Source organism: Oncorhynchus mykiss, chromosome 28, assembly GCF_013265735.2.
Source record: "Oncorhynchus mykiss isolate Arlee chromosome 28, USDA_OmykA_1.1, whole genome shotgun sequence".
NCBI classification, from domain to species: domain Eukaryota; kingdom Metazoa; phylum Chordata; class Actinopteri; order Salmoniformes; family Salmonidae; genus Oncorhynchus; species Oncorhynchus mykiss.
Genome location: NC_048592.1, coordinates 180,683 through 205,958, shown reverse-complemented (window position 1 = coordinate 205,958; position 25,276 = coordinate 180,683). Strand labels below are relative to the sequence as shown.

The 25,276-nt window shown below is 41.6% G+C and overlaps 1 protein-coding gene across 3 annotated transcripts in view; it reads left to right on the top strand.

The window, feature by feature from the left end:
• LOC110508302 (actin filament-associated protein 1-like 2) overlaps window positions 1–24,177 on the top strand; it is a 47,811-nt gene extending 23,634 nt beyond the window's left edge. For 2 of the 3 annotated variants that reach the window (XM_036966897.1, XM_036966898.1), the window contains exons 4-16: window positions 15–97; window positions 7,542–7,638; window positions 8,222–8,433; window positions 8,696–8,872; window positions 10,288–10,380; window positions 10,520–10,610; window positions 19,515–19,726; window positions 20,246–20,361; window positions 21,099–21,219; window positions 21,697–21,787; window positions 22,877–23,043; window positions 23,736–23,846; window positions 24,013–24,177. In XM_036966897.1, coding sequence (XP_036822792.1) covers window positions 15–97; window positions 7,542–7,638; window positions 8,222–8,433; window positions 8,696–8,872; window positions 10,288–10,380; window positions 10,520–10,610; window positions 19,515–19,726; window positions 20,246–20,361; window positions 21,099–21,219; window positions 21,697–21,787; window positions 22,877–23,043; window positions 23,736–23,846; window positions 24,013–24,039 — 1,598 coding nt within the window. In that variant the 3' untranslated portion in view covers window positions 24,040–24,177. Of the gene's footprint in view, window positions 1–14; window positions 98–7,541; window positions 7,639–8,221; window positions 8,434–8,695; window positions 8,873–10,287; window positions 10,381–10,519; window positions 10,611–19,514; window positions 19,727–20,245; window positions 20,362–21,098; window positions 21,220–21,696; window positions 21,788–22,876; window positions 23,044–23,735; window positions 23,847–24,012 lie in introns of those variants that run through there. The other variant, XR_005040271.1, reaches the window with a different exon arrangement.
• Window positions 24,178–25,276: the final 1,099 nt, after the last annotated feature.

Sequence of the window (25,276 nt, the reverse complement as noted above, 5' to 3'; positions counted from 1 at the left end):
ACCTTTACCGCCAGATGGCCTTTTCCAGTCAGGACCAGACCCGGACTCAGCCAAGGAACCCTCGTCCTCTGCATCCCCCGAATGGCTACGGAAAGGGGTTAGTGCTTATCACAACACTTGCCATAGTTGTTGATAACTTTAGTTCAGGTCATTTGTTGTGCATTCCTCCACTTACACCCTGTATTGAACAATGTTAAACCCCATAGATTAAATTCTTAACCTATTTGGGTAACACTTTATTTTTAGGGGTTCTTATTACAGTGTAATTACATGTGTAATTACACGATAAGAAGTATTGTAGTTAATTGTAGTAACTCATAGTTACACTGTAATAACAACATAACTGGTGGTAATTGCAGTCTGTAATTATAGAGCTACTGCAAAAAATACTTGTTGCCATGCTTGTCATAAATGGGCAAGTTTCCACTAAATTCACCAATTTAGTGTTAAGTTTCTACTCAGCTGCATCAAATTCAATAAGAATTGTCATGAGTTTGTAAACTCTTGTGGACAGATGCGCAGGGTGTCTGGGATTACAAAGGTTGGTGGCTTAATAAGCTAACTAGTCTTTGTCGGGATGTTTTGGGTATATGTGATTCATTATAGCTGATGATGTGTATCTTTGGTTTCGTGATCTTTGTTCCCAGTGCCTATGAAATCAATTGAATATCTTACATTTGGGTTGTGTCCATTGACAGTAGTACTGTAAGCAAAATGTTCAACAGTGTTGGGACTTAATTGTGAAAAGGGATGTATTGTTGTTGGAGTCCTGAGATGTTTAAAATAGCAGCCTCAAGTCCAAGTTAGTGTGCTTTTATCACACAATAATGTGAGGTGAACATTCACAGGACTAATTTGGCCTGCATTATAAAATGTTCCAACTAAAAGGGAAACATATCTGAGTGATGTAAGAATAGGTTTGCTTTCTAAATTCAGAGCCGACTTTGTTATTGTGTCACAAAAAATATCTGCAGCACTTGTTACCCAACCTGTTTTAATTATGTGATGCAGCAGACATTTTGGAAGGTTGGGAGTACATTCTGGTGGGCTACAGAGTAAGTGGCCAGTGCTCCTCTTCAGATGACTGGGAGAGAAAGTTACAGCAAGGAGGTGAAGATTCAGTGACAGCATTTATTTTCAGGTCCTTCGCCAGAGCATGTGACTATAATGACAAGGAAAAGCGCTGGGCCGTGCAGCACCTGAGGGCCATTGGGGCAGCGAGGGGGAGGAGGGCAGGGGGTCTGTGATGTGGGCCGCTAATGAGAGGCCCTGCTGAGGTTTGTGGAGGTCTAACCACATGTCTCGCCAAGTGTTGAGGAGTGCAAGAGGTCAGAGGGCACTCTCCTGCCTCGAACACGGGCCTTTTCAAATGGCCAGTGGGAGAGACCCAAAATAAACAACATAAAGGGGGGTAGCCTAACTATTCATCTTCATAGATGATCAACTGCAACCACTGTAAACTAAGCCTCTTCTCTGCTGCATGGAACTCTGTTATTCCATCCTCCTCAAGGCTTTTGTCAGGGCCAGAGAGAATCCCAGCATGGGGATTCGTAATCAGGGTTTATGCTGAGAATCAAAGTGGGAATGAACGGTTGAGGGGAAAAAGAGGGTCAGTTTCAGCAAGAGAGGAAATGCTCTGTTTATGCGAGAGGCCATCTCCTCCTCTGATGACATTGGTGGAGATGGAGCCAAGGTAGAGGAAGTGGATGTTAATGCCACAATTACATCTGTCTATGTGATGGAGTGATAGAACACCCACACAGGAGGAGGAAGTCCAATGGCCAGAGTCAAAACTCCCTAGAGACCATGAGCTCAGTGGCAGCCTTCCGTTCTGTGGGCACACACACACACACACACACACACACACACACACACACACACACACACACACACACACACACACACACACACACACACACACACACACACACACACACACACACACTTAAATGGCAGGCTACATACACATTCATACACACACTCATGCAGGTATGCTCACATACACACACACAATAAGTAGGTCCAGAACCCCAAGAGAAGGAGCACTTTTGAAGACCACATAGGAGGCTGCTCTGTTTACCGTCTGATACTCAAGACTCACTCAAGACTCTCATCCAGTGCCGTAGTACTACTATGAATCTAAATGACCTTTATTAGCCAAGAACATTTACACATACTCAGAATTGTACTCTGTGATATGGTGCTGCCAGTGATAGACAACATTTAGAGACATACAATGAAGTTAAAACTAAGTTTACATACATTATATACACGTACAACTAGGTAAAGTGAACATAAAGCTACAGTACAAGAGAATGAGCAGCTATACCAATGTACAGTGGGTATACGGTTGATATACAGTGTATTTACACATTTACAGTATCAGTATGAATATATCTAAATGCAAAGAGATGGACAGAGTGCAATACAGTATAGTGCAGTTATTTTGTGTACAGTTCAGAGATGCCTGATGCAGTGTGCAGCATAGAGTGCATAGTCCTTTAGTCTCTGTGGGCCAGATGGTCAGTTGGTGTCATGGTCATGGGTGAAGAAACTTTTCAGGTGGAGGGAGGTTTTGGTCATGAGTGACCTGAACCACCTGTCAGAGGGGAATTTTTAGAGGAGGGGGTGACTGAGATGGGAGGGGTCGGGATGATCTTTCCTACTCGCTTCCTTGCCCTGAAATCGTGCAGGACCTCTCTGCAGACTGTACAATGCGTTGCAGACGCAGATCCAAACCAGACGGTGATGGAGGCGGTGAGGATGGACTCAACGATTGATGCGCAAAACTGGATCAGGATTGACTGGGAGATTTAGAGTTTTTTCAGCTGACTCAAGTAATACATGCTGTGACAAGAATGGAAGTACTGTATGTCTAGTCTCATTAAGATAGCATTACCAAAGATCTACATTGTGGAAGTAAAGTCAGCTCAGATGTTTGTAAGGCCATTGCAATTCTGTGTGTCTAAATGGAGACTGGTCTGAGTCCAAAATGGCACCGTATTCCTAGTCAGAAGTAGTGCACTATATAGGGAATAGGATGCCATTTCAGATGCAACTATAGTGAGAGAGAGTAAAAAGTCGACTTTGTTGGTGAAATACACGCACAGTAGGGCAGACTGACTGAGCCACAGTCAGTGAAGAGGGGGTGTCTCTGTGTTGTCCCTGTTCTAATTGTCAGTGGCTGTGGGGACTGGGCACTGGGCTTACACAGCTGCAATCACTCTCCACTTTACCACTAATTGCGCAAAACAAAGGCTGTGGCACGGTGATGGTGACCACTCACTATGATAAAGGAGCTAGCTTCTCCCAATAAAGTGTAAAGAATATGCAGTGTTTACAAGCCTCTCTCTCTCTCTCTCTCTCTCTCTCTCTCTCTCTCTCTCTCTCTCTCTCTCTCTCTCTCTCTCTCTCTCTCTCTCTCACTCTCTCTCTCTCTCTCTCTCTCTCTCTCTCTCTCTCTCTCTCTCTCTCTCTCTCTCTCTCTCTCTCTCTCTCTCTCTCTCTCTCTCTCTCTCTCTCTCTCTCTCTCTCTCTCTCTCTCTCTCTCTCTCTCTCTCTCGCTCTCTCTCTCTCTCTCTCTCTCTCTCTCTCTCTCTCTCTCTCTCTCTGGCCGTGGTAGGCCGTCATTGTAAATAAGAATTTGTTCTTAACTGACTTGCCTAGTTGAATAAAAAAAATTAAAATGAGGAGTTTACATGATTACATAAACAGACCCTGGACCAGAACATATCAACTCAGTTCAGCCACCAGTGTGGTCTCTCAGCTACTGTGCTCTCATCTCCTTCAAGTGTGTGGTTTTGGTTTAGTTCCCTGGGGTACAATACAAATGACTGACCTATGAGAAGGATTTACATTATTTATGCACTACATTCAAACAGTCTGGGCATTTTTCTCATTTTTGCTGTTGCACTGCCTGACCTCTGAATGCTTAAAAAATGTCCTCTTCCAGTAAAAATGTTTGTAGTTTGCACTGGATTTTGAACCCCGTATTTACATGTTGGCTCATTGCTTTCAACCTTTAAAAGTAGATGTTGCTTGCCATAATGGTTGTATTGTGCAGATGAATGTTACCATTCACCTGTTTGGGTGATGTTCCAAACAGTAGAAGCAATTATGTGAAGCAAGAAACATACGTATGTATTCCGTATGTATTCCGTTAGTTGGCAAAAGCATTGAAGCACAGATATATCTGGGTTATGTCTCAAATGGCACTACATAGTGCACTACCTTTGAGCATGGACCCTTGTCAAAAGGAGTGCAATATATACGGAGTAGGGTGTCATTTGGGCGTAGAAATAGATTGGGTCATGTCTCATGAAGATAAATAACAGACCGTTTTCCCAAACTAATCCAATCGATTGGATTTATTGCATACTGAGATGATTGTTCCAGTTTAGATGACTGAGGTAGTCTCAGTATTCAGTCATTCTGAATGCAGGTTGCCGGGGTGATTGACAATTCCACTTGTTGGATATCCTAACTCTGGTGGAATTCCAATAGGATTTACACATCACTTTGCAAGCCAGCATAATGTGATTTGCAAGTCTGATGTTACCTGTAAACCAGGATATTTCTTACACCACTGTGTTAGGGTATAACTAGACCCTCAAAGAAAGGCCTTGCGATATTTGTTTTGTTATAAATAATAACATAAGGCGGTTCTAGGAAAAACCTTTAGATAATAAAATGGTTATTGGTAGGCAAAACCCTTCATAGAGGGTTCTGGTAAGAACCATATGCACAGGGTTCTTTGAAGATCCTGACATAGAACCCTCTACACAGCACCATCAAAGGTTCCCCTATGGAGAAAACCTGAAGAACTTGTATTTATTTGTCTTACCTTTATTTAACTAGGCAAGTCAGTTAGTTTTTTTCGATTGATAAACGACAGTGGGCACAACTGGAGTCACATGTGCAAAACTCTAACTACAGTCTGCACTACCAACAGTCACCTGAGCTAAACAGTTCACATCACCTGCAAAACTTATTCCAAGCAACACAACTCTTAACACATGGCTCAAAACACGCTCAGTGCAGCCAAACACTATGCACAACCCTCACTGAGATAACACACACTGTCACTCAGAACACACTGAGAGTAAAAACACTAGCATCAAACACCAATACAGAAAATACAAACTTTTCATCTTTACAGTTTGAACAATTTCAGTGACTTCATACAAAGTAATATTTTCTTAAAAGAAAAGAGTGACATTCTTTCACAAGATTTATTAAAATTTTTAGAACATAACAATTCTTTAAGGTAAATGAAAATTAGCAGTTTGCTTCAATAGTCTGTAGTAATTTACGGAATTACAGTAATGAGAAAAAAAATCTAATGTTTTCTCTTGCCATGCACCTGGGGAAGAACCTTCTGGAGTGCCTTATCCATCCCTGGCAGTCCTCTGGACTCGTGTCCTCACATCCGGCACGCATGGCTTCCAAAAGAGACATTTGGTCATGTGGGTGGTGACCAAACACTTTCCACCTCCAGGCAGAGAAAAACTCCTCTATTGGGTTGAGGAAGGGTGTATATGCAGGCAGGTACAAAACCATAAATCTGTGATGTGCTGCAAACCAATCTGTGACAGCTGCAGAGTGGTGAAAAGCAACGTTATCGCAAACTATGACAAAAACTTGGGTTTTTTTTACTGGCTCCCCCTGTTCTGCTGGCACTAGCTGAGCATAGAGCTGTTCTAGGAAAGCTATAAGCCTTTCTGTGTTGTATGGGCCAATGAGTGGTGTGTTGAGAAGCAAACCATCATTGGCCATTGCAGCACACATGGTGATATTTCCCCTTTGGCCTGGAACCTCCACAGTGGCCCTTTGACCTATAACATTCCTTCCTCTGCACCGTGTTTTGGCAAGGTTAAATCCAGCTTCATCGATAAATACAAATGAATGTGGTCTTTCCAGTGCTTCCACCTCCATTACTCTCTGAAAAACAGTAAGTGCACAGTTTTACTGTAGAAATGCTAGTGTTTTTTTTTACTGTAAATATTTTGTATAGCTGTGTACGCAACCTCAGACGTCTTACCTGGACATATTGGTATCTTTGCTCTTTTACCCGTTCACTGTTTCTCTCAAACGGTACAGTGTATAACTGTTTCATTGTAACTTGGTGTTTCTTTAGGACTCGAGCAATAGTTGTTGTGCTGACAGAATTAACATTTTCAAATATATCATTATCAGCCAGCACTCTATCTTGAATCTCCCACAGTTTTATTGCATTGTTGACAACAACCATGTCAACAATAGCATTTTCCTGCGCATCTGAAAATATTTTTCCTCTTCCCCCTGTTGGGGGCAGCCTTTGGGTCCTGTTGTAAAAATATATTTTACAGTCAAACTTACTGTAATATACATCTGTGTAAATATTCTATAATTGCAATACAAAATAGATTCCTGTGATGTTTTCATTTACTGTAAGGATGTAACTCTCACCTGTTTGCATGATGGAAAATTCGCATTACAGATGCCACTGTGGATCTTTGCAGATTGGGTTGCACCCTCAACCCTGCCTCTCTCAATGAGAGACTATGGTTCACGACATGGTCTATAAGTGTAGCCCTTATTTCATCTGAAATAACAGCTCTTTGTCTTCTTTGTCTTTCTCCACGCATCCGCCCTCTCCCTGCCACCCTTCTCCCTCCACGAACCCATCTTCCTTGTTCCATTTCCAAAATGAGTCTTTCTGAGCTCTACCTATATATACTGTAATATGTGTGTGTGTTCACTAACAAGTCTAAAACAAGACACCTGCTTAGCCTTTCAGCTGAAATTGCAATCAGCAGTGAAAGGCACAAGGCTGAAAGGCACAAGGCTGAAATCTATTCCGTTTTGAATGTGTGGTTCACAGTTTTGACAGCAGTGTGTTAGCATTTGAACAAAGTGCTGTAAATCCACAGTGTTGTGCAGGTTGTGGTTAAAGTCATGGGATAAGTGGGTAGAGTTTTGAAAACTGTGTTCAAGCAATGAAAAACGAACTAGAGTTTGGTCCACATGAACTGCTGCTGTGCAGACTGTAGTTAGAGTTTTGCACATGTGACTCCAGTTGTGTCCACTGTCGTTTAGCAATCGAAAAAAACTGTAAGAACAAATTCTTATTTTCAATGACGGCCTAGGAACAGTGGGTTAACGGCCTGTTCAGGGGCAGAACGACAGATTTGTACCTTGTCAGCTCTGGGATTTGAACTTGCAACCTTTCGGTTACTAGTCCAACACTCTAACCACTAGGCTACCCTGCTGCCCCATGGTTCTACTTAGCACCTTTTTTCTAGGCGTGTATCCTACACATGTAAATATGGCATTGGGAGTGACCGTGTATATACAGTAGCTTGCTTACTTTCTCTGGTTCTTCTTATTTCTTTTTCTCAGGTGTTTTTGTTCTACCTACCTTTATAGTACTACTTATATTGATTACTGCAGTGTTGGGAAATAACTTGCATGAAAGATATTTAACTGTACTTTTGCATTTGATAATAAAACTTGAAACTTGAATACCCCCTCTCATGACCACTTCCTGTGTTCCCCCTCAGAGCCAGGGGCCGGCTGTACCCCTTCATCCGCCAAAAGGTTTAGATGAGGACTGCTACGAGGAGGCTGAGCCCTTTGTTTCAGTCAATCCCCCCACAGGTATGCTCAACAAGTCATTAAATACATCAGTCTCTCCTGCCCTCTCTTTCTCCCACTGTCTTTCTCTCTCTGTCAAGAGCCATTGCCAGCAACTTGAGTTACTTTCACAATGGGATACATGTGACTTTGTGCTGTTTCAACAGTCAAATAATTTACTTGAAAATTCCAGTCGTGTGATATTTATATGGCCAATATACCACGGCTAAGGGCGGAGTGCCTGGATACAGCCCTTAGTCGTGGTATATTGGCCACATACCACAAACCCCCAATGTGCCTTATTGCTATTATAAACTGGTTATCAACGTAATTAGAGTAGTAAAAACAAAGGTTTTGTCATACCCCTGATATACCACGGCTGTCAGCCAATCGTCATTCAGTGCTCGAACCACCCAGTTTATAATTGTGCTATATTTCATCCTCAAACCTTTGAACTTCCACAGTTTTATACTATGTATTTTAAAAACCCTGCATGTCTCACTTTTTACAGTAGTATCAAAAATAATACAGAAATGCATCCCCTGTGTGTGTGTGTGTGTGTGTGTGTGTGTGTGTGTGTGTGTGTTCATGCGTGCATGTCCTCCAGACAAAGGTGACTCAGACAGCAGTCACTACGAGTCATACGGGGAGGAAGATGAGGAGTTTGTGAAAGACCGGGCCCCCTACATCCAAAGGAGTGCCTCCCAGCCCTGTCTGCGGCCCACTCCCGAGTCACGCATCTGTGGCTACCTGTGGAGGAAGAAATGGCTGGGCCAATGGACCAAACAGCTCTTTCTCGTTCGCAACAATCTGCTCTTGGTAAGCACATCCCTAAGGACAGAATACACGGTGAAGTCACCTGTTGGGTGTCGGTGAACATGTTTCGAGCATTAACCTCTAAATAGCCCAGAAATGGTTAATCTTATTTGCCTGTTTCATGTAGCTTCTAGATCTACAAATGATAGACAAAGTCATATTGGCAAGAGCAGTTAGTGGGTTTTGCCTTTCTTTTAAGGTCAAATTATTCCCACGCACCTGCAACAAGCAAACTCAGATGTGATTTTCCTATTTTGAATAACAGTGCTACAAATGTGCCAAGGACCTCTACCCTCTGCTGGAGTTGAACCTGCAGGGCTGCCAAGTGGTGTACAAGTACAAGCATAACAAGAAGATGCAGCACGAGCTTAAGGTGGTGGCTGGCTTTGACATGGTGGTGATTGGTTTCCAGAGCTGCCAGCAGGCAGAGGAATGGAGGAAGGTTTGGTTGTGTTTATCATTACAACATAGTCCCACAGAGTGAGAAACAGGAAGAAAGATAAAACATTTTTTGTAATAGGCCTACTGTAACGAGTGTGCTGAGAGTTGGGAAGCAAGTTCAGGGAGTGAGTGTTTTAATAAATAAATGAAACACATAACACAAACAACGCACCTACATGAAAACCGAGTCAATAACACCTGAGGAAAGAGCCAACGAGAGTGACAGATATAGGGAAGGTAATCAGGTAGGTGATGGAGTCCAGGTGAGTCTGAGGATGCGCAAGTGCGCGCATGGTGACAGGTGTGCGCCTTAACAAGCAGCCTGGTGACCTGGAGGCTGGAGAGGGAGCACACGTGACAGTACCCCCTCCCCGACGCGCGGCCCCAGCCACAGGATGCCGACCAAAGAGACGATCCCTGGGATCAGGAGCTGACAGGAAACCTGTCAATCCGGCGGAGACGCAGGAGCATGGCGACCTAGAGCGCCGGAGAGAGAGCATACCGGACGGTACCCCATCCCCGGCACGTATTGACTCCTGTCCGCAGGACGATCTCGGGGATGATCCCGGGGATCAGGAGCAGACCGGGCACCTCCGCTGATGTGCGGGAACCTGTCGCTGGCTGGAACATGGGAACCTGACAGACCGTCTGAGGCAGGGGAACCTGGCAATCTGGCTGAGGCATGAAAACCTGTAAACGCTCCCGGAACCGACGTCATTCCACCTGACACAAAAAAACAAAAAAAACACTCCCTGATGATTCCCTTAGGTGTGGTGTTATTCTGTAACGAGTGCGCTGAGAGTCGGGAAGCAAGTTTAGGGAGTTAGTGTTTTGATAAATAAATGAAACACGTAACACAAACAACGCACTGACATGAAAACAGTGTCAATAACAACTGAGGAAAGAACTGAAGGGAGTGACAGATATAGGGAAGGTAATCAGGGAGGTGATGGAGTCCAGGTGAGTCTGAGGATGTGCAGGTGCAGGTGCGAGTAACGATGGTGACAGGTGTGTGCCATAACAAGCAGCCTGGTGACCTAGAAGCCGGAGTGACACCTACAGAAGAAGTAGCCAGCAATGTAGAGCAAAGGGAGGAGTCAAAGGAAATGGCTTTTTGGATGGGTAAGCCCATGATTGTCCGAACAGGCCTGTCTAGCCTATCTGAAATTAATTGCTGTATTATCAGGTTATTTTCAGACTGGGACAATTTGATAGTTATGACAGTATTTGGAACTTGGGAGATATAGGGCATGGCTGGATAAGTGTCAGCATTAAGGCAGATTCCTGGACACATATTAAGCCTGGTCCTTGACATAAAATCAAGATCAGTGAAGAATCTCCCCAGAAAATTCTGCCCCTAAAGATTTTGTGTGTGTTCTGTTATGAATTCGTACTTGATGTTTGGCTGGCACCTAGATCATTGAGGAGGTGAGTGGAACCTCCTACTATGAGCCAGAGTCCCAGAGTTCCTCATCGTTACTCAAGTGTGACAGACTAGACTCTTGCAGGGTAAGTAATCTGCCACAACAAGAATTAAAAATACTCCTGACCTTAGTTCACATTCAATTAACTTCCTCTCGACTTGAATGAATTAGGTAGCTCAGATTTTATCTAAATGCAGCACTTTCATGTGTTGTTTTCCTCACAGTCAAACACAGTCATACACACTTCCGACTCTGATGAAGAGAAACTGTCCAAGCTGCCCTCTGCTCTCAGCAGTGGGGAAATGAAGGATAAAGGTAAGCACGAGCAGGCAATAATTCTGTCCCTCTCAGCCTATTCCCGTGTTTTGTCAACCTAAACAAATGCATCAGGTCGGAACAGGACTGGAGCAACCTCTGTTTCAGAGGCTAAATATACAGTTGGTCGGCAGTTTACATTCACTTAGGTTGGAGTCATTAAAACTAGTTTTTCAACCACTCCACACATTTCTTGTTAACAAACTATAGTTTTGGCAAGTCGGTTAGGACATCTACTTCGTGCATGACACAACTAATTTTTACAACAATTGTTTACAGACAGATTATTTCACTTATTATTCACTGTATCACAATTCCAGTGGGTCAGAAGTTTACATACACTAAGTTGACTGTGCCTTTAAACAGCTTGGACAATTCCAGAACATTATGTAATGGCTTTAGAAGCTTCTGATAGGCTAATTGACATCATTTGAGTCAATTGGAGGTGTACCTATGAATGTATTTCAAGGCCTACCTTCAAACTCAGTCCCTCTTTGCTTGACATCATGGGAAAATCAAAAGAAATTAGCCAAGACCTCAGAAAAAATTGTAAGATGTCCACCAGTCTGGTTCATCCTTGGGAGCAATTTCCAAATGCCTGAAGGTACCATGTTCATCTGTACAAACAATAGTACGCAAGTATAAACACCATGGAACCATGCAGCCATCATACTGTTCTGGATGGATACGCCTTTTGTCTCCTAGAGATGAACGTACTTTGGTGTGAAAAGTGCAAATCAATCCCAGAACAATAGCAAAGGAACTTGTGAAGATGCTGGCGGAACAAACATATTTATATCCACAGTAAAACGAGTCCTATGTCAACATAACCTGAAAGGCCGCTCAGCAAGGAAGAAGCCACTGCTCCAAAACCGGCAGAAAAAAGCCAGACTACGGTTTGCAACTGCACATGGGGACGAGATGCACAAGATGATACTTTTTGGAGTAATGCCGTTGTGTTTGGAGGAAAAAGGGGGAGGCTTACCAGCCGTCGAACACCATCATGTTATGGGGGTGTTTTGCTGCAGGAGGGACTGGTGCACTTCACAAAATAGATGGCATCATGAGGACGGGAAATTATGTGGATATATTGAAGCAACATCTCAAGACATCAGTCAGGAAATTAAAGCTTGGTTGCAAATGGGTCTTCCAAATGGACAATGACCCCAAGGATACTTCCAAAGTTGTTGCAAAATGGCTTAAGGACAACAAATTCAAGGTATTGGATTGGCCATCACAAAGCCCTGACCTCAATCCCACATACATTTTGTGGGCAGAAAAACTGAAAAAGCGTGTGCAAGCAAGGAGGCCTACAAACCTGACTCAGTTACACCAGCTCTGTCAGGAGGAAGGGACAAAATTCACCCAACTTATTGTGGGAAACTTGTGGAAGGCTACCCGAAAAGTTTGATCCAAGTTAAACAATTTAAAGGCAGTGCTACCAAATACTAATTGAGTGTATGTAAACTTCTGACCCACTGGGAATGGGATGAAAAAATAAAAGCTGAAATAATTTTCTCTCCTATTATTCTGACATCTCACGTTCTTAAAAGAAAGTGGTGATCCTAACTGCTCTTAGACAGATAGTTTTTACTCTGATTAAATGTCAGGAATTGTGAAAAACTGAGTTTAAATGTATTTGGCTAAGGTGTATGTAAACTTCCGACTTCAACTGTAGTTCCGTCTTAAATTGGTCCGTAGGGACTGATTGCATCACTGAGGACTCTGTGAAGACAGTGTGGTATTGTTTGCCTCGTTTGATTGTTAATAGAAGTCTACCTTTAAGTAAAAACAGGCACGTTGTTGGTGTAATACTGGCTCATTATGAACAGGAGATTCCTGGGGAATTGATTTGTCACCATTAGAGTCTGGAGAGAGACATGAATGTCCAAAGTAGCATACTTTTGACCAGGCCCCATAGGGCTACACTGTATATATAGGGACCAGGGACTGTATACAGTGCCTTGCGAAAGTATTCGGCCCCCTTGAACTTTGCGACCTTTTGCCACATTTCAGGCTTCAAACATAAAGATATAAAACTGTATTTTTTTGTGAAGAATCAACAACAAGTGGGAAACAATCATGAAGTGGAATGACATTTATTGGATATTTCAAACTTTTTTAACAAATCAAAAACTGAAAAATTGGGCGTGCAAAATTATTCAGCCCCTTTACTTTCAGTGCAGCAAACTCTCTCCAGAAGTTCAGTGAGGATATCTGAATGATCCAATGTTGACCTAATTGACTAATGATGATAAATACAATCCACCTGTGTGTAATCAAGTCTCCGTATAAATGCACCTGCACTGTGATAGTCTCAGAGGTCCGTTAAAAGCGCAGAGAGCATCATGAAGAACAAGGAACACACCAGGCAGGTCCGAGATACTGTTGTGAAGAAGTTTAAAGCCGGATTTGGATACAAAAAGATTTCCCAAGCTTTAAACATCCCAAGGAGCACTGTGCAAGCGATAATATTGAAATGGAAGGAGTATCAGACCACTGCAAATCTACCAAGACCTGGCCGTCCCTCTAAACTTTCAGCTCATACAAGGAGAAGACTGATCAGAGATGCAGCCAAGAGGCCCATGATCACTCTGGATGAACTGCAGAGATCTACAGCTGTGGGAGACTCTGTCCATAGGACAACAATCAGTCGTATATAGCACAAATCTGGCCTTTATGGAAGAGTGGCAAGAAGAAAGCCATTTCTTAAAGATATCCATAAAAAGTGTCGTTTAAAGTTTGCCACAAGCCACCTGGGAGACACACCAAACATGTGGAAGAAGGTGCTCTGGTCAGATGAAACCAAAATTGAACTCTTTGGCAACAATGCAAAACGTTATGTTTGGCGTAAAAGCAACACAGCTGATCACTCTGAACACACCATGCCCACTGTCAAACATGGTGGTGGCAGCATCATGGTTTGGTCCTGCTTTTCTTCAGCAGGGACAGGGAAGATGGTTAAAATTGATGGGAAGATGGATGGAGCCAAATACAGGACCATTCTGGAAGAAAACCTGATGGAGTCTGCAAAAGACCTTAGACTGGGACGGAGATTTGTCTTCCAACAAGACAATGATCCAAAACATAAAGCAAAATCTACAATGGAATGGTTCAAAAATAAACATATCCAGGTGTTAGAATGGCCAAGTCAAAGTCCAGACCTGAATCCAATCGAGAATCTGTGGAAAGAACTGAAAACTGCTGTTCACAAATGCTCTCCATCCAACCTCACTGAGCTCGAGCTGTTTTGCAAGGAGGAATGGGAAAAAATGTCAGTCTCTCGATGTGCAAAACTGATAGAGACATACCCCAAGCGACTTACAGCTGTAATCGCAGCAAAAGGTGGCGCTACAAAGTATTAACTTAAGGGGGCTGAACAATTTTGCACGCCCAATTTTTCAGTTTTTGATTTGTTAAAAAAGTTTGAAATATCCAATAAATGTCGTTCCACTTCACGATTGTGTCCCACTTGTTGCTGATTCTTCACAAAAAAATACAGTTTTATATCTTTATGTTTGAAGCCTGAAATCTGGCAAAAGGTCGCAAAGTTCAAGGGGGCCGAATACTTTCGCAAGGCACTGTATATAGGGACCAGGGTCCCATTTCAGACGGCTTTCAGACAGCTTCTTTGTAGCCCTGATTGTGTAATTAGTGTTGTAGCGTGACTCTCATTAATGAATGTTATTTATTGAATAATGACCTACTATGTTTAATTGTTACTGAATTAATTAATCATGTAACAATTAACTCTTTAGGAATTTGGGGCACCACGGGACAAGTTTTTTTACCGAGATACTGTCACCCGATTTAACTTAAGAATATATGTATTGATAACAGTCACTAATTAATCATTTCCTCATATCAGTCTCATTCTGAACATCACAGACTTCATGAATCTGCATAAACTCGAGTCTTACTAATCATTCCATACCACACAAATTGATATGATTACTAACAAACTAAATGATAACACAGGATACACACACATATAGGTTATTGATTTAAAACTTAATATGGCGACAACAGGTCCCTAGCGGACAGCATAATATTACACTTGTTACACAAGATGTTAACCTCTCTGGGATATGTGGACTAGCATCCCAACTGGCCAAAAGCCAGTGAAAATGCAGAGTGCCAAATTCAAATAAATTACTATAAAATCAAACTTTCATGAAGTCACATATGTAAGATGCCAAATTAAAGCTACACTTGTTGTAAATCCAGCCAACATGTCAGATTTCAAAAACGCTTTTTGCCGAAAGCAAACGATGCTATTATCTGAGGATAGCACCTCCGTAAACAAAGAGAGAAAAGCATATTTCAACCCTGCAGGCACGACACAAAACGTAGAAATAAAAATTGAATTCATGCCTTACCTATGACGAGCTTCTTCTGTTGGCACTCCAATATGTCCCATAAACATCACAAATGGTCCTTTTGTTCGATTAATTCTGTCGACATATATCCAAAATGTCCATTTATTTGGAGCGTTTGATCCAGAAAAACACTGGTTCCAACTTGCGCAACGTGATTACAAAATATCTCAAAAGTTACCTATAAACTTTGCCAAAACATTTCAAACTACTTTTGTAATACAACTTTAGGTATTTTTTTATTGTAAATAATAGATCAAATTGAAGACGTGATGATCTGTGTTCAATACAGGAGGAAAACAAACTGTAGCATGCTTTCTGGTCACGCGCCTCTAACAAACAGTACATTACAAGTTATCCTCGTTCTGAACAGGGCTATTTCTTCATTTCTCAAAGGAAAAACCTCAACCAATTTCTAAAGACTGTTGACATCCAGTGGAAGCGGTAGGAACTGCAAGAAGGCCCCTTAGAAATCTGGATTCCCAATGAAAAACCATTGAAAAGAGAGTGACCTCAAAACAAAAATCTGAATGGTTTGTCCTCTGGGTTTTGCCTGCTAAATAAGTTCTGTTATACTCACAGACATGATTCAAACAGTTTTAGAAAATGCAGAGTGTTCTCTATCCAAATCTACTAATAATATGCATATCTTATCTTCTGGGGATGAGTAGCAGGTAGTTGAATTTGGGCATACATTTCATCTGGATGTGAAAATATTGCCCCCTATCACCAAGAAGTTAAAGAGAGAGAAAGTGAGAGAGAAATAGAGGCAACACTTGGATACATTTGGGAACGACGCTCACAGTAACCCTAATACCTTTCCCCAAACTGCCACTTTTTGGGGTAAAAAGTAATGCATGTATTTACGTGTTGAAGGTCTTCATCTGGTATCTCTGTTGGGCCCAGACCTTTGTGGAAAGGGTTCCACTTTGTGAGAAGTGTTCGATTGGGCCTTCTTCTTCGGATAACCTTCCCCTTTGTTCTCAGGTGTAAGTCTCTGATTTTCCACAAGAGGTCACAATGTCCTTCTTCTTAGTTGCCTGTTTACTTGCACTGGTTCTGGAAGAGAGGTCTTCTGAGGACAGCTAATCAGCCATGTCGATGATCCCCAGAGTGATGATGAGAGCAGTGTAGCCGACGATGAATTGAAGAGAATAAACTACTTAAATTCACTTGCTTAGATAAAGTACTTAGAACAGCTACTCAACTGCAGCATTGATTGTTAGAGGTTCCTTTGTCTTCTTCCAGGGTCATGACTAATATAGACCAAGCCGTAGCTTGTGGTCCTTTTAGTCTGGTATGTTAATTCTTAACTCAATCTTTTTTACACCCGGGTTAAAAGGGGGCATTTTTGTCATGCTGACACGCTCTCTGTGCTCCCTGGGTTGTGGCTAGTTACGAGGCAAAGTATTCTAATTACTATGATCTCATTAGAGAACTAAAATCACAGTCCTATCATCACAAAAACATTATCTTCATCATTGATATTTTCTACAACACGTAATGGATGTAAACCTGATATACACCGTGTAAAAGCTCCTCAAGTTACAATGTTTTGTTCTAATTTCTTTATACAATTTTTAATGACATCACAAAATAGACAATCATTTTATATATTCCATCTCTCATCATTCCCAACATTCGGATGTTGAAATATATTGTCCCACGTTCATTGTTTGATGTTGAAGTTTTGGGAGGCACACTCTTCTGTAACAAAAAGACATTCCATTCACCCATACTAAAGACCAGAAAGGAATCATCTGCTGCATTAGAATTAACGATCGAGGTGAGGTGTTTTAAACCCCCACATCAATCCCCCACCCCCTCTATTTCACACAGAAAGTAGTATGTTCAATATGAAAGGCAAATTCATAAGCCCGCGTCCTCTCCTTCTCGAGCCGAAAGACCGATTTGCTTCAGGTGGTAACCTAACAAACGCACCAAATACGTTTGTTTTTCAAAAAAGAAGCCTGAAACCTTGAATAAAGACTGTTGACATCTAGTGGGAGCCATAGGAATTGCAATCTGGGTGACGGACATGCATAGAAATAATAGGTTTACATAATAAGAGCCTGGGAGCTCAAAAGCAAAATAATATTCTTCCGCCTGCCATATCAATTATTTTATAGTCTCAGACATTATTTTAACAGTTTTAGAAACGTCAAAGTGTTTTATATCCACTGCTACCAATTATATGCATATCCTGGCTTCTGGGCCTGAGTAACAGGCAGTTTCTATTTTATTTATTTTATTTCACCTTTATTTAACCAGGTAAGCTAGTTGAGAACAAGTTCTCATTTACAACTGCGACCTTGCCAAGATAAAGCAAAGCAGTACGACACAAACAACAACACATAGTTACACATGGAATAAACAAGCGTAAAGTCAATAACACTATAGAAAAAAAGAAAGTCTATATACAGTGTGTGCAAAGGGCGTGAGGAGGTAGGCAATAAATAGGCCATAGTAGTGAAGTAATTACAATTTAGCAGATTAACTTCATATGGCTGCAGGGGCAGTATTGAGTAGCTTGGATGAAAAGGTGCCCATTGTAAACGGCCAGCTCCTCAGTCTCAGTTGCTAATATATGCATATATTATTGGATAGAAAACACTAAAGTTTCCAAAACTGTCAAAATATTGTCTATGAGTATAACAGAACTGATATTGCTGGCGAAAAACCCTGAGGAAAATCAAAACAGGAAGTGGCCTCTATTTTGAAAACTCCATGTTCCATAGCCTCCCTTTGCTCGATTTAAAGAGATATGAACCAGATTCCTTTTCCCATCGCGTCCTCAAGGTGTCAACAGTCTTCAGACATAGTTTCAGGCTTTTATTTTGAAAAATAACATTGCGTCAAGTGGTCACATGAGTTTTGATTGCGCAACAGAATTTGGACAGCCATTGTTTTCCCCTCTCCTACTGTAAAAGACATTTGCGGTTGATATATTATCGATTATATATATATTGTTAAACCTGAGGATTGATTATAAAAAACGTTTGACATGTTTCTGTGGACATAATGGAAACTATTTGGAATTTTCGTCTGCGTTGTCGTGACCGCTCTTTCCTGTGGATTTCTGAACATAAAGCGACAAACAAACAGGTATTTTGGATATAAAAATCATCTTTATGGAACAAACGGAACATTTGTTGTGTAACTGGGAGTCTTGTGAGTGAAATCATCCGAAGATCATCAAAGGTAAAGAATTAATTTGATTGCTTTTCAGATTTTCATGACCGAGCTACCTGATGCTAAGTGTACTTAATGTTTATGGTGCGATCGATAAACTTACACAAACGCTTGGATTGCTTTCGCTGTAAAGCATCATTTCAAAATCTGACAAGCAATGAGCCTGACGCAACAGATAAGAACGTTTAGCTTAAATTATTTATAAACTATTCGGCTATTTCTTCACATTAAATGCGCAGTAATGCACACACAGCAGTAGGCTATAAGCGTGAACGTTCCATTAGCCGGAAAACACCATTCTCAAAAGTGACCACAAATGCGATTATGCATGTAATGCTTTTATTAAAGAGGTGTATTGTTATGGTGAAAATGTTCTACCCCAAGCTTGAAACTCACAAGCTGCATATATATGCGAGTTAGGCTCTACACCTGTTGTAAAGCAGATGAATGTGCTTTAGTTGTGATACAACTCTTATAAAAACATATAGGCCTATGGTCTAGGCTACATGAGGTGTATGACTATGATTTTAAAAAGTCACAAAAGTATGCGCTGTTTGCATTAAACTGGGCATCATTCACAAGTGATAATATATAATTCACAAGTGATAGGCTAACATTGTCACCCATCAGATTATTCCTGATTTAATCTTGTCTTTACATATACTAAATAATATATGTGTGACATTTGGTTTGATTTAGAATGGAGCATGATTATGCACCTGTCTCGAAATAGGGGCAGCGGAAAAAAATACATTTCATCTATGCAATTATATAGCGAATCAAGGACACTTTTCCTGTGGTTCATTTTCATGCCAGCCAGGTAGGCTATACGCCTGCTTTAAAGAGAAGCAATGTGCTTAATATTAGGAAAGTTGAGAAATAAATATAGTAGGCCTAGCCTACAGAAAGTTGATGGGATTATACCATTTTTAATAGAGGCCATCACTGTTTTCTCACGCAATTGCACAGCCTATAGCAAAGTTGTGCAACATGAGCTCATGTGCTCTCATGAAGTGTTTGATTTGATTTTTGATTACGTTTGTATTGATGTTGGAGTGATTAGAGGGACAATAGAGAGCGGAGCACTTGGCAGTTAGCAAGTTTGTTAGGCTACCAATGAGCATCAGCAGCATCAGAGCTTGGAGAAGCCTAATTACCGTGACTAAACGGTCACGTGGAATTTGACTGTCTTCATGACTCGTGACCGCCGATATGGTGGTATTACGGTCACCCGAACAGCCCTAATCATAACCACAGCCTGGTCTTGCACTAACTCCTATCTCATCTACCCTAAGGCTCTCGTGCCCTTTGACCCTGTTTCCTGTTTGGGCTGCAGGGTTTCTAAATGTGCTGATGAACTGCCAGTGGCAGAGCCTGTGGTGTCAGGTTGAGGGCGGGGTCCTGAAGATGTACCGAGACAGGGGCTGTGAAAAGAGCCCCCAGTATATGGTGCCATTGAGAGGCTGCCAGGTTCGACCAGACCCCGACATGCCTCAGGCCTACCGCATCACTGTGGTCCAACACGGAGACCAGGTGGCAGTACTGGAGGTAAGAGCTCTGGGGTGAAGTTCCCCTTAGGTACATATCTAGGATCAGCTTCCCCTCCCCCAATCTTAATTATTGGGGGGAATGCAAAACTGACCCAAGATCAGCATCTAGGGGGAACTTCACCCTTCTCCCTGGTAAAAAATATGTTGAAAAGGTTGGATATTCATCCAGGGCTTTTGGTGTTGTAAAGGGGGCCAGAGTTCATTGGATCACTGAGTCACTTATCATTGTGGTTCAATTTGATCATTCTGGACAGTCATTTCACACTCTTACATTTTTTTTTAAAGAGAAACTTATGTACATGATCACTACCAAACGCAACCCAGCTATTTCCTTATATAAAATAATTCAAAAACCCCAAAAATTAGCTGTGCAGGATAAAATAGGACCAAATTATTCCTGGAACAGTGCATGGAGTGTTGTTGAACCTCTCCTTCTTCCCTCTCTGTCTTCCTCGTTCTCTTTATCACTCTCTCACACAACCCTCCCTTGCTCTGTTCATCCATGTCTCTGTTCCAGGCCAGCTGTGCAGATGAGAAAGAACAGTGGGTGCAGCTCCTGCAGGATGGGAGTGTAAGTCACGGTCAGGCTGACTCTCACCATGACATCACCTCAAAGCCTGCTGGAACACTGAGGTAATACATTTTCACAGTGGTCACTAGATCCTTTACTATGTCTTGATTTATCTTCTCGGGTCCAAAAAGTTGGCCTGGACCCAAACGGATACAATGTTTTTTATTAAAGGGTGACCCAGACCTGAATGGACTGAGAATAATCCGACCTGAACAGGGATGGACCCGACAATAACCAGACCTAGACCTGACCCATACCCTTATGGGTCCGGGTCTAGACCAGACCCGATTGGACCCGAGTGAACAAAAAAAAGTTTATCGACCAAGTTGCTCTTCTGGTTAACAAATAGGTCTTTATATGTTGGCTAGGCCTTCTATAAGTCAATAAATTCCCCTTAGTACCGTAAAATAAATATGCTGCATGCTATGCAGACCGTGGTCGGGTCCATTCAGGTCCACTCGGGTCTATCAGCCGTAGTTGCATAGACCAGATGACAATCAGGATCCAACACAGACCCGAGGGAAAAGTTCAAATTTTGGACCCGGATCAGGTCTCTGGTATTTCTTGTTCAGTCGGACCCGTGACGACCTCTAGTGTGATGATCTACAATGATAATCTACAGAACAGGGTCAATATCCACAAAGTGTGTCTGAGTAGGATTGCTGATCTAAAATCAGATTTGCTAGATTTAATATACAAATCCTAGATCAGTACGCCTACTCTAAGACAAGTTGTGAACACAGGCCCTGAACTATGTATATAAATGCATACTTGATTAACATTTTTTTCTTACTATCAGTGGTTTAAAGGAACTAAGGTTCCCAACCTCAAACATGTACATTGACGACCCCTTTCACCAGCTCTGTGGAAGTGGCAAATCGCAACCCATCTACTCCAACACAGCCATACTGGAGCACATGGTACGTCCATTCTGGGGGGGAGAAACAGGAGCTGTAAATTAGTTGTATAGGGAGATATTATAGAGGGATATTCCGATTTCACTCCTTTGCTACTATTTTCTTGGGTTCTGTGAGACAAAGACAGGGATTCAAACCAATGCACATGGACTTCTAAAGGCAACTCATGTTTGAGCTGACATCCATGTCGTGTACGGTGAATACAATCTCCAGGAATGTCTGTAAAATTGCCTTTAAAAGTAGTTAATATGAGTTGGTTTGAATCACTGCCTAAAACACTGTACAGCGTTGTGTGTCCAGGGTTCCGAGAGACTTTGACTTCAGAGACTTTGACTTCAGGCTTGAATAAGGGCACAGTCAGGTGATAGTCAGAGGCGTACATACATTTATTTAATTAACAGCAAAAAACTGTAAACAGAAAACAGTACAAAGAAGTCAGTGTGATATTTCAATAGATTTCCTTTGTTTTGCTCTCATCAGTTCCAGAATTCCCAAAATGTTGCCAGGGGAGAGTTGGTGTCATCCAAGGATTCAGTTGACTACAGCAACACTGAAATCTTTAACAACCACAGTGAGTCGGATTCGACTTTGAAGTAAAACAATTCTTTTACATTTAGCTTGAATTAGAAAAATGTCTACATAATTGTATGTTATAACAAATTCTCTGCACAGAATTTTCCATCATCATCCCATAGTTTATGTTGAAGTTGCATTCTGTTGCATCAATGTAAAACACTACAGACACAAAGGCATAGTGCTTTATAGTGGTGGGAACCTGTTTACGCTGGTCTCTACCCCACTGTTTTTGAGGAGATTAGATCAAATATAAACGTCTGGGACTACTTCATATAATGCCCCCAAGCTTTGGGTTATTTAAGCGCTAAGGGCTGAATATAGAGTCTGATCCCAGACCGGTTTGTGCTATCATGCCAAACATGAAAATGAGTGACAAGGTAGCGCAAACACATCTGGGACCAGGCTACTGAACACAGCTAAAAAAAATAGTGTGCAGGCCATGAGGGCATGTAAGGCCACGGTTCCTCCAGGTCTTTACTCACCATTAAGCAGTGAGCTAGGATTCCTTCTCAAAATTGTGGAGGGATGTCAATGTTCTAGGTGAATGGAATAATGCGTAGTCAGGCGCAGGACACCGGTATGAGTAAAAGCCACGATATTTACTCAAATTCAACAATAAACATAAACAATCCAGATCACGTACAAGTAACCACTTGACAAAAACAATCACACACAAAACAACAGGGGAAGCCAGAGGGTTAAATAAGGAACACTGATTATGGAATGGAAACCAGGTGAGTATAATGAAGACAAAACCAAATGAAAATGAAACATGGATCGGTGGTGACTAGAAAGCCGGTGAGGCGGAAGTCCTGACAAGGGAAATGCGCCTATGTGCTCTGATTTTGGAAAGCACTGGTTAGCTGTCGTTTCTGGTGTTTTGGTATTTTTTCTCTGCCTTTTTGCAGAATGTTTTCCTGTCAACAAAACTCATTTGAGTCTTTAGAATAGAGTTGAGTTCCATCTTTAAATGTCAATTTGGTGCTATTGCTATTACAATATTACTTAGTGTTAATTTATTTTGTACACGTATTTCATGTAAGTATTTACTGCACATTTGTGACAGTTTACGGCTCTTTAACAGGTAGAAAATTGTGTGAGGTGGAGCTGGGGGTTCAGGAACTGGACTTGACCGGGAAGAGGTGGTTGCATCTAAGAGCTGGATCAAAGATTAACCTCATCACTGCACGGAAGACAACCAAACGCACCTCTTTCAGGCAGTCTCTGGCCTTCTGTACAGAACGGGCACAGGTACGCTGCCACCCACAACCCTGTTATGCCACCCATAGAATTCTCATCCCTGAAAATATCCAGGGCCCGTATACATAAAGTGTTTCAGAGCAGAAGTGCTGATCTAGGATCCGGTCCCCCATGTCCATATAATCATATTCATAATGCTCTAAAATGCAACACTGATCTTAGAGCAGCACTCCTTCCCTGAGAAGCCTTATAAATATGGGTTCAGATAGCCTACAGTGATGTTTTGTGGCACAATACTGTCACTTGGTGTTTTGAATACTCAACACAACCACTAGTGTGTTATACTGAAAAAACAAATGGATTCATAGTGTGACATGGGTTGACCAAACAGAATTGGTCAAATTCCTAAGGTGACTCATTAATAAATCAGGGACAAAACATCATGGGCCGACCAAAGTTGCTTGACACATTATAAACTCTCCTTACCAGTACGTCACTGTATTGGAGTTTGTGTTTTATCTACTCTTGGCAGGGTCATTGTGACATTGTGATAAAGTTGGAGCGCCTTTAAAAAAACATGAGCTGGCGCACACCCAGAAAAATATATTTTATGTGGAGGTGCTGACTAAAGCACACTCCATATTTAAACTCCCAGTAATTTATTGGGTAAATCAATTGGAGCTCCTGACAGCATGGGGTCTACTCTAAGGTCTGTGCTCATTTTAATGGCCTTGTCTCCACAGGGTGGGTTATTCAATCCGCTAATGCGACGAACAACCTCCGCTAAAAACTCACTGAAAAGAGCCCCTTCCACCCTATTTATTGAGCATGGCAAGGTGTTTCAGAGAAATAAGGTACGTTTTGGCCTAAATATGGTCTGATAATCTGATGAGTAATATATTCTGAACATCACTCTGCCCCATTGAGACAACCATATCAAGACAATTAAATGGAGGAATGTAAGTCAAATTGCTAAATATAATTGTTACATTTAATGTACCGTGTGTTTGTATTTTTTAGGAGTGGGAGACAAAGGCCTTTACTTGATACTGGTCATTCTGGTAACAATTACCTTGTACTGTACACATTCCCTGACTTATATGAAGAGTTTAATTTGCAAATGTTGTACTGTATATCCATTTTCAGAAATGTTAGTAAATTAGCTTTTATTGTTTAAAGAAATTATGAAAGCGACTGGCTTGTTTTTTCACTATCTAATCGTGGCGTTGGGTGACAGAAATGGATTTGTTTCAAATCTAACACTTCATGGTTTCATTTCAGAGAGACAACTAATCGTATTATTTAGCTAAATGTTATATATCCACCTTACTCTCAGAGAAATAAGTAGTATTGCTAGGTGACAGTAGTATTGCTTTGTGACGGGATCCCAATCCAAGATGGCAGCATGTCAAGTCATTTGTCTGTGACTAATAGTTTTTAACCTACTAATAACCTATTAATTTATGGTGGAGCAAATCTACACTTTCCTTGTTGTGTAGTGCAAATTATTAGTTTTGCTGGTGTAAAGATCACAGGTCTCCCTCAACTCGGATAATTTTTTATTGCTATTGGCACCTCCCTACTCAAAGTTTACCAAAGTAAACCTCTCTCTGCCTGGCCTGGGTTCTATCCTCTGCTTTCCCACTGCGGAGTGTCTCGTCCAAGCTGCTCCTATTTGCTCTCCACCTGGCTGTCAGCGGCAGCTCAACAATCCCCAACCCGTTCTCTCAATCGACCCCCACACCCAATCTACTCACACGAGCACACACTCACATACAGACTCATATATACACACAGTCCTTTTCTCCCTTTACCTTTCCTTGGTCTCTATTTCTTAAATTTCTCAGAAAAAATTTACATTTTTGTGGTATTGCTTTGTGCACTGGCTTTACTAAACTCTGGAGAAAACGAACATTGTCGCTGGGTGAGTACATCTGATAATGTGCTCTCCCGTCCATTTGACATTTTGTCTGCGGGAACTCGCTCTTTTTTACTCGGTCCACTCATCCAAATGCCGATGCATTTGTGGCATGATGTGAACAGTACGAACTTGTGTCACTACCAAAGTCTAATGGTTTAAAATTACTGTTTTGTATTGTCTGGAATCTCACTTGTAGAATTCACTTGTAGTAGGTCTCTAAAGAGAAGCCGTGAAAGGTTATTAAACAGAGGTGCCTAGTTATTCTTCTTTGTTAATATCAGGTAACGTGCAACCTAACCCTGGCCCTGATATGCAATGTCTCCAAATCCCCTCTGATTTTATGTTTCAAACTGGTTTTGGTAT